Raw genomic sequence first — 13,178 nt, forward strand, 5'->3', positions numbered from 1 at the left:
TCCTGGCCCGGCACATCGGTCAAACTGAGCCCAAAAGTCCAAAGAATGAACCACAGGTGTGCCGGACCAACTCATATGGACTGAGTCTTAAAAAATAAGCTTAAAAGAACAAGATGAGATTGGATTCATACATCGACTCCAATGATCAAGTTAAAACGATTCGATTGGGTGACCCGACATTGTGCCCACCCTCACTCCAAGGATATGCGGCAGTGATGGATTTCTCACCAACCACCCAGATTCCCAAGAAAGCTAAGATCCCCCAAGAATGGGTGGAATTGTCAAAACTATTGGGCATTAGGACTCGGAACCAACAAAAACACCATAAGGAACTACTTCATATATGACTACTGTAACGCCAACCCTCCACCCCCAGTATGCATGACAACCATAGGAAACATGTTTGGATTGCGCCTAATTATGTACTTAAATTTAGATATGTTTGGATTGCGCCTAATTATGTACTTAAATTTAGATTGGTTGTGAGTTAGGCCGGTTGATCAAGGCAATCTGCCAACTGCTTTGCACTCGAATTCAATCCTTCTTCAAAAATTAGAGTAGTTTTCGAGTAATTTAGACTGAATAATTGCTAAATAGATAAAGTTTCCTTGTAAATGTTATAAAGTTCAGTTCGTATTAGTATATTGCATGCATGGAGATAGTATGTTGCAACTTAGTCAACTTTTATGAAAATTAATCTTACTACTTTTTAGCTCCTTTGTCCAATGATAACTAGAGAAAAGAATCAGGAGTCGAATACCATATCATATATTCAAGTGAATAATTCACCCCAAGTATCCCCACAATTACAAAGGCTATACCCCCCCCTTCTCTTCTCAGAATTGGAAAAAATAAAACAAAAAAACAAAAGAAAACCTCCTCCTACATGTACATCACCCAAAATCACAATATATAGATCCTAATTCCCAACACCTCTTGTTCACAATTGTTCTCATCCCCATTTACCCAATTCTTATTAATGTACATGACAAAACAACCAAATATACTCCCCCTAGTTAAAACACCCAAAATTCCTCTGTATCCCAGTTATCCCAACTCCCCAAAACCACAAAAAGAAAAATATTAAGAAAGAAACAAAAAGGTCCATTAACGAAGAATATATGTAGGGTGAGGAGACTGCCACTTTTGATGATTAACGTGGCTGTGATTTGGCGGGAAATGACTGAGTAGTGCTGAGGGTTCGTCGAGGCGATGGGTTCCCTAATAACATGGTCTGAGACCGTGTCACCATGTCAATCATCGACGGGGTTTGGTAAGATTGAACAAGGCTAGTGCTATCTGTAGAATCACCTCGTGCAGTTGCCCTCTGCCATGAGTGCGAGCTCAATCCTGATAAAACATAAGCCCTTCCCGATTCCTCGTATGCACGGCGGTTTCCCATCCTTTCTTGCATCTCCTTTAACTCAGCAGAAAGTGAAGCACAAAGGCGGTCACCAGCTTGTGCAGAGGCACTTTCAGACAATGCCCTACGACAGCTCTCCAGGACAGAGACTGCACCAACCAAATCACCATTCTCAGCTGCAACTCTAGCCTCAGACATTGCTTCTGCTGCATGAAGTCTATTCCGCTGCCTGTCTACTTCCATTGACACTATTAGTTCTCCTACTACTTCAGGCCTTTGGATCATGACTTCACTGGCTTCTTCCACATTCACCATTTCTTTTGTAATGGGGTCTCTGTAAACACATCTAACCTTCACCAGCGACATCTCATAACTGGACGCAACAACTGGAATATTGATTGTCACCAAAAAATCCCTTTCTTCTTCAGCATACAGGTCCCCAACAGAAATAGAACCCATTCTTGCATCAGCCATCATGCTGGTTCTGTAACTCCCTGCTTTAATTGAACCAAGTTGCAAACTCGGGTGAACACACTCGATTCTGACCAGCAGCTCTTGCACTACCACACTCAAAAGGCCCCCAATACACTGTGCAAATGCATCCTGAATCACACCCTCAGCTTCTATGAAAGAAAATGTTCCTCCAGAAATCTCAGAGATTGAATGCATTGAGGCAGCATCATGATCTGCACCAAATCCAAATGCGTGAACTGGAATTTGCAAGCCTGCTCCATTATTGCGACGGATAGAGACTGGGAGAAGTAATTGGTAATCTGTTTGGGGATGGACCCCACCAGGACTAGTGACAGTGTATGTATCCTGCCCATCAGATAGTAGTATGATACTGCAAACTGGGTTCTTCCACTTGCGGTCTACTAACACCTTGGTACCTTTCCTAAGAGCCTCGGCAATGTTTGTCCCACCATTCGAAACCAGAGAATTTACAGCCTGCAACGCCTGTTGCCGTCCAGTTTCAGTCATCCGACGAAGGGGGAAAAGCCGGCGGGCTGTAGAGGAGAAGGCAATGACAGAGAGCCGGTCAGAGGGACCAAGGTTCTGTACCACAAATCCCATGGCTCGTTTCAGCAAAGCAAGCTTCGTACCTGCCATGCTGCCACTGACATCAAGCACTGTCACAAGATCTACTGGAACACGAGAATTTTGAAATACTGGCAGCAGTGTCTGGTTTCTGCTGCTATTATGTCTTCCACTTGTAAGAGGAGCCTTAAGATGGATTAGAACATTGAAGTTGTCATGAGAGGCTGATCTTTGAACTGCCGGAACTTCAGGAAATGTTTTGACCTCTATCATTCCATTGGAATTGTTATCACAAGAATCCTCAACGGATGCACTTTTCTTAGAAACCTCAGGTTGGTGATCTAAGCTTTCATCATCATCAAAGATAACCGGTTCAGGAGTGTGAAAGAGTGATGAAATTGGCCGATTTGCATCTATGCGTGGGGGAGGAATTTGTCGTAAAACAGTCATCCATGCATCATCTTGGGGCCAACCAACAGGGTTAATTCTTGAAATACCACGTGAAAGATCAGAAGCAGGGCTCTGAAAGGGGATTTCTTTCCACTTTGCTCTGCAAACTGGACAAACTTGGTTTCCATGTTTTACATTAGAAGTAATGCAGTGGAAATGGAAAGAGTGGGAGCACTCGGCAGTAAAAATGGCATGGCCCTGTCCCGTTTTCATGGTGGTCAAGCATATTGCGCACGTTCTCTGCAGTCAAGGACAAACTGGTTAGAACAACGTAGGTTCGTAACAGTACCAAATTCAGATACGAATGTCAAATATTTTAGGCACACACGAACAAGATAGTAAAGTCATGGAAGCACCTCCATTAACCAAAGTAATCCTTAAATTAACTACAAGCACTTCATATAACCCTACTATTAGAGAAGGAAGTCTAACATAAATTCTAAATACCAACTCTATTTTACTGTCTCATTGACATCTCATTTAAAACACTTATGAAAAATAAAACAACAACACAAAGACATTAGCATTAGCAAACTAGGGTTTCACTGAATTGGCTTAAAAAATACTTGAGCACATTGATGATGTTTCTTTCCTCCGGCTAAGTACCATGCTTCATAAAGCTTTCTACTCAAGAAACTTACAATTGATTACCCTCTCTCCAATTCACTGTAACTGAAAAGTAACTTCAATAACAAATATACCTCTGGAAAATGTACGTTCAAGCACCCTTATTTAAGAACTCCACTTATCATATGGTTAAAGCATAAAATTCACGCAGGACTACTCGTTTAGAGTCAATCACTTGCTGAAAAGACTTTCTTCTACAATTCTTAAAACTTAAAAAGAAAACATTTGATTTGACACATCAAAATTGATGATTTAACTTTTTATCAAATTTATTAAAACATAATCATCTATCTTCCTTCATGAGTTTGAAAACCTGCAACTATCAAAAAACTTCTAGAGCTACCAATATGAGCTATGAAGATAGTAATTTAAATACCATTAATTAATGAATGAGTACTATGGACTACAAGAATTATGCATGCATGTCCATGTCTGTCTGTACAATGAGCAGGCATTTCTCCTATCAAATAATAATAATATAATAAGCATGCATTTTAACATCTAGATTTGGTCTTGGGACATGACTTCATAGTTTTGAGGTCCCCTGGATTTTTAAAATAGTACCCTCCCAGCTTTAATTCAAAAAACTTTATTTGTACTTGAACAAAATTAAAACCAGCATTTTCAAACTCTCCCTAAATTTAGATTTGCATTTGGGGACTTGTATCCAAATCCAACCCTTTAATTTAGAGAATCTGACCACTAGCTTATAATACTCGGGGCTCTTTGATACATGTGAAGATTTCGAAGGGTCACTACAACACTGTAGAATTTAAGCTGACACTTCTTTAACCATGCAGCTCCACTTGTGAGACTAGTGCATAAAAAGATGAAATACATTGCACCGTATCTACTGTGCACTACAGTTGCCAATTTCGAGATTCCTTTTATACAATTAATTAAGTATGATTAAAGCGTCCCTAGTAAATCAGCTGGCCAACAAAAGAAAGAAGTACATGAAAAATGGTCAAAAACATTGTGGAGGACATAATGGGAAATTTACATCAATCAACGGGATGACTTTTTAAAAGTAAGAATAATAAAGCAACTTGCAGACTAACGATGGAACCTTTCAAGATGGTAAGAAAAATTTCATGAAAAAGAAAAAAACTTGAAGCTTATCAAAAGAAGAATGATGAATTGCTCTAAGACTTCCATGTCTTAATTCCCTCTTCAATGCTCCTTTGTTTTCTTTTGTTGATGCTCATTGCAGGAAAGCTCACAATCAAGGGTCCACAATCTTTTTCCAGAACTAACATGAGAGAGAGAGAGAGAGAGAGAGAGAGAGAGAGAGAGAGAGAGAGGTGTATGGGGGTGTGTGTGTTTGTGGAATAGTGCACTTGGTGCTGACCAGACAAAGCACTTTCCCTTGGAGGAAAGGAAAGGTACAGTGAAGTGTATTCCTTTACAAATAATCCAAAGGATAATGGTCCTTAAAGGGGCTGGCTAGTCCACTTTCTCTATCCCCACAACCATAAGCTCTTCACATAGCTAGCTGAAAACAACCTGACAACCAATAGCCATACTCACAAAATAAACATACATCACATTATCACACCACCCCCCACCCCACCTACACCACCAACATCATCTACCCCACATTAACAGATAGACAAAGAGAGCTCCAAAACAAAAACAAAATACAAAATCTGCCATGATTGATTAAGAGTTGGTATCACCAGTAAATTATGATAATAATATCACAATAATGTTACTTATACTGTTGTACAGTGCATGTAAATAAATAAAATTACTGTTCAAAGAAAAAGATGTTATTTGCATTCTTTCACTGTTTCACAAAGAATCTACCATGGATATCCACCAAATAGCAGAGACATTTCAGACGCCAAATGACACAACAAATAACAATAAATCAACCCAATAAGAAAAAATTGCATAAAATCAAACAATTTTTGCAAAGTCTAGCATAAATGGCAAAAATTTCAATAGCCAAAAGCTCAACATGCAAATGGGTTTTAATCATAAAAATGACAAACCAAACCTTGGAGGACTTGGTGCCAGTTTTGGGCAACCGGAGGCCCGAAGAGGACGGGGTGGGCGTGGTGGGTCGGCAATCAGAGCCAAGACCAGTCGGCGAAATCATAGAGGAGGACGAAACGGCGTCGGAGAACCTAGATGCAGCGACGTCGTTTGAAGAGGGAGACGATTCCTCTCCGGTTTCTCTAGTTTGAGGAACATAAAGACAAGTATTCAACCCAAGAGCAAGCTTGGCTTTCCTCCATTTGCTTCCCATTTTCTTTTGGTTTTTCTGACTCCCTTTTTTTTTAAAGATCCAAACTTGGCTTCTAGATCTTGAAGAAGCTGTGAGCCATGCCCATGATATAAGCTATGGAGTGTGGAGGTGTTGTCATGTTGTGGTGGTTTCGAGCTCAACAACAAGAAATGGAATAATAAAGAGGCAATAAGTGTTGGAGTTTAGAGAGAAATTGTTTTTATAGGGACCGTGAAGAAAATTGAAAGGAGAGAAATGGGTTTTTGGGTTGAATTGTCCTTTAATGGGTGGATGGGTTGGGTGGGATTAGAGTGGTCAGAGAGGCTCCACAGCAGCCTTTTCTTTATTTAACTTCTTGCACAAAGATATACACGTACAAAAACCGTGTAGTGATTTGAAGCAATTAAATCGTGAGTTGGATTTAAATTTAAAAATATATATATACATAGATACATAAAATAAAAATATTTTATTTTCTTGTAAAACTAAATTACAAAGAAGCCTAATAAAAAAAAATCTAATAACTCTCAATAATTTTTGGATAAAATATCCAAAATAAGAGAACTTTTCCTTTTCAAAATTTGGAAAATTAACTGTTGCTTATAGGAAAATAGTACTGTGCCTTTTTTGTATGGGTTGAGATCTTGATTGAGATATGTCAAGAGGTATAATGGTCTTTTTCTTCTCCATGTGATTAGTTTTCTAGGTTGAAAGAAGAAAACGATTGTATTGTAATTTCAACTTTTTATCATTTGACCATAAAACATAAATTCAACTGGATGCAGTTGCCACTTCTTGTTTATCTTGTATATCAGTTATTTATGTTGAACATATGTTATTCAGTTTGCTTCTTGGATGGAAGCGTGAAAAAATTCCATATGTTATTGTGTTCGCTTGTTTCTCGAAAAAATTTCATTGTTGCGTTGCCTATTCAGAATTTTCTCTTAAAATTTAGATTTTATTAGAGTAGTTAGTGCATGTTGATGGCATTTCAACCCAATAATCCACATTGTAGTTCAAATTCCATCAACATTGATTAGCAACAAGATAGAAAATATATTCAAATTTAATTCAAGATACATCAAATCTGCATATGAAATAGGTGAAAGAAAATTAGAACAATCATAGGAAAGATTTACTGTTTTTATTGCACAAATGAACAAGTTGAACTTGGTCATATTTTCGAGAAGCAAACAAACACAATAACATATGAATTTTCGTCAACATATGTTCAACATAAATAAGATATGAAGTTTCGTCATTTTTTTATTTGCAAATATAATTCTTTCTGTATTTTTAACACATTTATTCAAAGATAATGTGATGTGGGAAATTTGAATTTCATTATCTCAAATAGATCCTTGAGTAGCAATAATGAACCGATTCCGACCTAAAATGGAGGCGCAAGTGAATGAAAGTAGTGTATGGATGAAATCATTAATTTTAATTCTCCTGCCCATATTCAATTCCTAATTCTTTTATTTTTATTTTTATCAAACCAATTCCTAGAGCATCTCCAAGGGAAATGTCAAATATCAAACATTAAATTTAAATTTGATGGCTGATGTGGCAATTTGACATCTTACATAGCTTTACACACCCGATATGTCAAATTAAATTATTATTTTATTACATTTTAGTGTTGATTTATTTTTAATTAAAAAGAAAATAAAAAAATAATAATAAAATATTCATTTGGCATCTTGCTTTTGGGATGTCAAAAATAACATCTCAACAGCCTTCATTCCACATAAGCTTTGACACATTGTTTGGAGTGATGTGAGATATTATTTCTAGCTGTTAAATGTCTATGTGGCACTTTTAACACATCGGTTGGAGATGCTCTAACTGTTAAGTTGTACAATTTTTATCGACGATCACTACGCTTCGTTTGGTGTAAAGTACTTACCTAAATCTCTAGGACATGATCTGGTTTTTGTACTTGTTACTCCTTTTCCTTATTAATAAATTACTATCGTTGTTGCATAAAATTAAAATATAAAATATAAAATAAAAACTTCATTTAAATTTCTAAGTTAACCAAAATGAATACTTCCTTTATGAGACCGGATATACTGTTCTCATTTTTCATATTTTTTTTGTCAAACATTTTCCATGTCCACTATGTGTCACTTTTCAAATGGCCAGCATATTCATAATCCTCTTTTTTCAAATTAATATAAAGAAGCATGACAATAATTAATTAGTTAGGATATTATGCTAATTTGTTTTCTATCTTTTATGGTGGCCTTCAATTTATCACCACGAATTATAAAATTCCTTAGCAAAAAAAAAATCATAAAATTCCTCTATGAATAAAATTTGAGAGGAGGTGTTAATAAAATCCCTTTATTAATGTACTTTTTCTTTTGTATTTCAGCAAAAAAATATGCACCTCTTTTTTTGCTAGCCTTTATTTATGTACTTTTTCCCCCTTAATTAATGTACTTAACCCTAACAAAATATGATGTGTATTTACATAGAGCAAAATTGTTGTGGTGGTTATAAAGTTTCTTAATACAAACGATAGTCTAAATTATAAGGGGATGATGGTTTTTCACATACACACACACGCTACCAAAATGTTATGAGAGTTTGACTCTGAGACCACACTGGTGTGCAAATCAATATCCTTTCTACTGGACTAGACCTATTTAGCATTAAGCAAATTTATTAAGCATATATAGTTTAGAAACTTATATGTATTTGTAAAAATAACGTTATTTGTGACTTCCTAATGTGTTACTTGCACGGAATAAACAGACTCATTATCATCGACTCATAATCGAGTCATATAAAAGGCCACATTTTTATACAACTTTGAATTCAACCATCAAAATTCAAAATTTCTAGTGGTATTTAAAGGATTTTTCTGTCTTTAGAATTTATAATATTTTGTACGGCCAGAGAATTATACCAATGGTATAATACTCTTCTTCTATACTTGACCGACTCAAGTATAATCCATATATTCCACACAGCCGGCAGCAGAATATATTTACTGTAGATTTGATATATACGATATTGTGGGAGACAAGAAGAAGTGTAAAAAATTCACAATGAGCTTTTAATTTCATGTAACGAGCAGCTCAACCCACTCCAACAAAAAGCTTTAAGGGTTCCATTAGTCAAAGCACTTTGATTAAACATCATGTCCCATTAAGCCCTAGCTATAGAGGTATGGCCAAACCACCAGTCATTTTCTTTAAGTTAAACCATTCAACTCCCATGCGCGGAGTTAGTACTTAGTACTCATTTCCATTTGTAATACTCCATAGAATACTGCATTGTCCTTATTACTTCAAAGAATCTTGGCCATTAGTCAAAGACATCGCCATCCAAGGTTGTCCCGTGCACGACAGTGAATTCCGACCATTGATTTATTATAGACTTCACATACATTTACGGTCAGAAATTGCATGTACACCTAATCCTACCACATCTAATATTTGCTTAGGTTTGCCCTCTTTTGATTAGTCAATTGAATTCATGCTTCTAGTAGTCCAATCACAGCTGGTAGATAAGCATAATTTATTTCATATTATTCATGTGTGATGCATTCTTGAGGGGTTGAATAGGAAATACCAGAATATTGAGAAACATTATAATTAAAACAAATGGTCAAATGGCAGAACGGGTTAGTTTAGGAATAAAATATGTGACATACTCCCAAAACCGGAATAATTGACTATGAATTCTTAGAAGATTAAGCTGACATCGTTTTCTGAAAATTACAATAATCCTTTAGAATAATATAGTAGTTGGTGGCTCTTTGCAAGCTGGTTGGACAAAGACCCCATAACTCCATCATAATCAAGAATTCTTTGACCTGAATAAAGAGTGGGATTTTCCACATCTTGTATAATTTTCTTCCAAGAGATGTAAGCTGATAAGTGTTTAACTCAAGGATCAGCAACATTCGTTGGAGAAAAATTACTTCCACGACCCTTGTTTTTTTAATCTTTCTCTCGTCACGTCACATTGTTATATATTAATAAAAATAAATACGTATATTTTTAGACTGTATATAGTCGAAGACCATTTTGTCTGTGTATACGGCTATTTCTACAATAGTATCTATATATGCATAACCAAATTGAACATTTAGATACTCCATATTAAGAATGAAGGAAAATATACTTTAGACACAGCTTGCCTTGGTTTGAAGCTATTCCAGATAATGAAATTATCTCATTGTTTTTATTTCTTTTTTTCTCAATTTTATATTTAAACTTTTAGGCAGTGTGATGATTTTTTCTTTTAGTTTTGCCGGCGAGGTGTCGTTGTTTTTCCATTTTAAGGGTACTTATAATAGATTGATTTTTAGTTAAATTTGTAATATTTTTAGACGGACTTTATAATAATAGAGATTTGCACAATCTGCAATATAATGTTAATGCTTTTAAGTCACTGTGGCATAAACTTGTACATCAGCTTTACTTCACATGGTGCCCTGCAGACGATCATGTTACATCGCCTTCTTTCATTGGCTTAATTCAGATTTTAGGCACACCAAGTAGGATTTTGTCAGCCCTTGAAGACTTTGAGGCAATGAAAATGGTTTTAGTTGGCCCCCAACAGGATAAGTCATTGTCTTTTTGGTCCTTATATGGAGCTATGATTCGTGAAGGACGTTTTTACCTTGTACGTACCCAAGATAATGGCCACTCATATTAAGTCAGAAATCCACTAGACCATGCCTTCACTCATACATACAACAATTTGTAACACCTATTATATTCCTTTCCCTAAGGTTAGCCATGTGGGGTTGAAATGTCCCCGTTCGATATAATATCATAACGAGTAATGTTTTCTTATTAGATTTTTGTATACCGACGAATGCTTATATTATTAAAATGTGAATTAAAATATATATTAAAATAAAAATTTATTAATTATATTTTAAATTCACAGTTTGACAAGAAAACATATCTCGTGTTATAGTTGTGTCAAATCCTTGTCAGACTCTTAAAAATCTGTGTGTATATAAATTGTAGGTCCCAGCTGAGACAGCCCATGACCTGTGAAACCAAAACCCGAAGATATGCTCATCTTTAACGCAACCTGATAGAAATTAAAGCGCTTGTTGCTCAATCATTGAGTGAGTCACGTCAGCAAATGACTAATTTGCCACTGTGCACTTTCTTGACATCTTATACTACCGTAAAACTTGCAAAATTGAAAATTCATCAAATGTTGGATATACTTTAAAAATAGTTAGATTTGTAGAGTTACTAATTTTATTCACAAAAATCTGGTCACCGAAGACTCGATCTAAAATTAGTAATTTTATATCACAGCACCGGCCTAGCTCTGGTAAGAAAAAAACGTGTGTAAGAGACACACCACAAAATTAGGTTTGACTATCTTCTTCAGCTTCATGCTCTCATGGGTGACGTACACCCATGGCGCTCTCACTCTCTCTCTCTCTGTTTCTCTTTATATATATATATATATATATATATGGTATTTTTATAGAAATGTTACTTGAACTTATACATCAGTCACCTTAAATAAATTTTAAGAGAAATGTCATATTAATTTGTCATAATTCATGACTATTCATCTGACTTTAACATCATTAATTTTCAAGGGTATTTTAGTCTTTCTATTTTTAACGATATTTTAAAAATGGAAAAATCATTATAAGAAATATCACCTTTCCCCATTCCATGTGTGCCACCTTGCCCCTTCCTCCATTCCCCTTTCCCTCTTACCCTTCCTCCTCCTCTCTCTACTATGGAACACCTACTCTCCGCACACAAAGTTTGTGGAAGGAGAGAGAGGGAGAGAGAGAGAGAGAGAGAGAGAGAGAAGGGGGGTCATGTGCAATGTGTTTTGAGGACAGCCGGGGGTGTTAGGGTGGGGGAGAAAGGGAGAGAGAGGTCTCTTTTTATCTCTTTGTTTTTCTTGAAAATGGAAAGACTAAAATACTCTTAAAATTGATGGAAAATTGGATGGTATTAAAATCAGATGACAAATTATGAATTTTGAACAACTGAGATGACATTTCTTTTAAATTTTTCTTTAAAGTGACAAATTAAAACTGTGGTATAAATTCAGGTAACATTTCTACAAAATATGACTAATCAAATGAAGCGAAGGTCATGGTCAACTAAACCAAGAAAGAAAACGTAAGAATTGATAGAAAACCATGCGGCCATTAATACCATTCAACTGAAAACATAACACGCAAGCAATTACAGCCCATCTCTCTCTCTCTCTCTCTCTCTCTCTCTCTCTCTCTCTCTCTCTCTCACATAAGTCATATGAAGGAAGGGAGAAAGCCAGCTAGCTAGCTAGGGTTTCCTTTTTGTTAAGCAATGGGGCTTATAGTTGGGTTTGACTCTTTATTGCTTCGTTTCTTTGATGATTTTCTAGCGGTGTTCAGCCGATTGCTTTACAATACTCCACAAGGAAAGTGAGATAAATAATAATGGACATTAATGGATAATGGATGGTGGCCTAAAGTTGACTTCTCTATACTGCATGCATGTTCCATTATTCTCTTGTTGATATGTAGGTACACTTCACATGCATTCAACAATTAATTTCAAACGCTAAAAACCCACAGAGTAAATATTTTTTTGATGCTTTATTTAGAAATTAGGCATATAAGTTAACTACACTTCTCAACTTCTTTTTTCTTCCCAAACTAAACTAACATGGCACCTGTACATTAAATTTTATGACATAATTTGTTGCTGAATGCTATGATGTAGCGTTCACATAAAAACCACATCTCTACATTATTGGGTAATTTCAATTTAGAACCGAAATTAGGTAAATGGTTGAGTCCGATATAAGAAATATTAGTACATTAAATGTGTACCATCCCTCTAGGTGCATCCTCATCAGTGTCTTAAGAAGAAACAAGTCTTCAATGGGGCTGTTGTATTGTGACGACGGCCTTTCACATTGTGGATGAACCTACAAACATTTCTAGATCCCACATCATTTATGTGAAAGTGGGCACAATAGGCAGAGTTAGCCTTCATATTGGGAACTAGATGATGGGTTTGTGATTCAAAAGGTTTTTTATGAGCTTTACAAGAACTCATGCCAATTATGCCCCTAGATTTTAGTATTGGAACATGTTTAATATTGGCTCTTGTTAATTAATTATCTGGAATTTGGATAATCTATGTGCCTAATCCCTATTTACTCATCAAGCGACACAATAAGAGGGATGTTCCCTGGGAAAAGCCTTCTTTTCCACCTTTTCTGTTGACTTGCACCAGAAAGTCCAGCAAATTTAAGGGCAGGGAGATCAAAAAAGCTTTTAAGTACCCCACACAAAGGAGATAGCCCCAGTAATATTCTTTGCTTAATGGCACATTGCTCTGCCCAACAACCATAATTAAAATTTATTCTCCATCTCTTTCTTCAAGGGAATCAATATGGAAGTGTTTGTGGCCTCAAAAGGAGTAAAAAGCTCTACTGTCCTGGGTCCATATTCTCTTGTGG

The 13,178-nt window shown here is 36.1% G+C and overlaps 1 protein-coding gene across 1 annotated transcript; it reads right to left on the minus strand.

The window, feature by feature from the left end:
• Window positions 734-6,001, minus strand: LOC109949769. Its single transcript, XM_020565932.1, has 2 exons — window positions 5,481-6,001; window positions 734-3,091 (listed from the first exon to the last, which is right to left on the minus strand). Exons 1-2 carry the CDS (start codon window positions 5,730-5,732, stop codon window positions 1,154-1,156), a joined length of 2,190 nt encoding a protein of 729 aa, XP_020421521.1. The 5' UTR covers window positions 5,733-6,001; the 3' UTR covers window positions 734-1,153.

Source organism: Prunus persica, chromosome G6 (assembly GCF_000346465.2).
Source record: "Prunus persica cultivar Lovell chromosome G6, Prunus_persica_NCBIv2, whole genome shotgun sequence".
Classification (NCBI taxonomy): Eukaryota; Viridiplantae; Streptophyta; class Magnoliopsida; order Rosales; family Rosaceae; genus Prunus; species Prunus persica.

What these genes read in the sequence shown, in the direction of transcription:
- LOC109949769 (XM_020565932.1), bottom strand. Translation starts at nt 5,732, where the DNA reads ATGGGAAGCAAATGGAGGAAAGCCAAGCTTGCTCTTGGGTTGAATACT. An exon ending in CTGGCACCAAGTCCTCCAAG is followed by an intron (nt 3,092 to 5,480) that starts GTTTGGTTTGTC and finishes CCTTGACTGCAG; the next exon opens with AGAACGTGCGCAATATGCTT.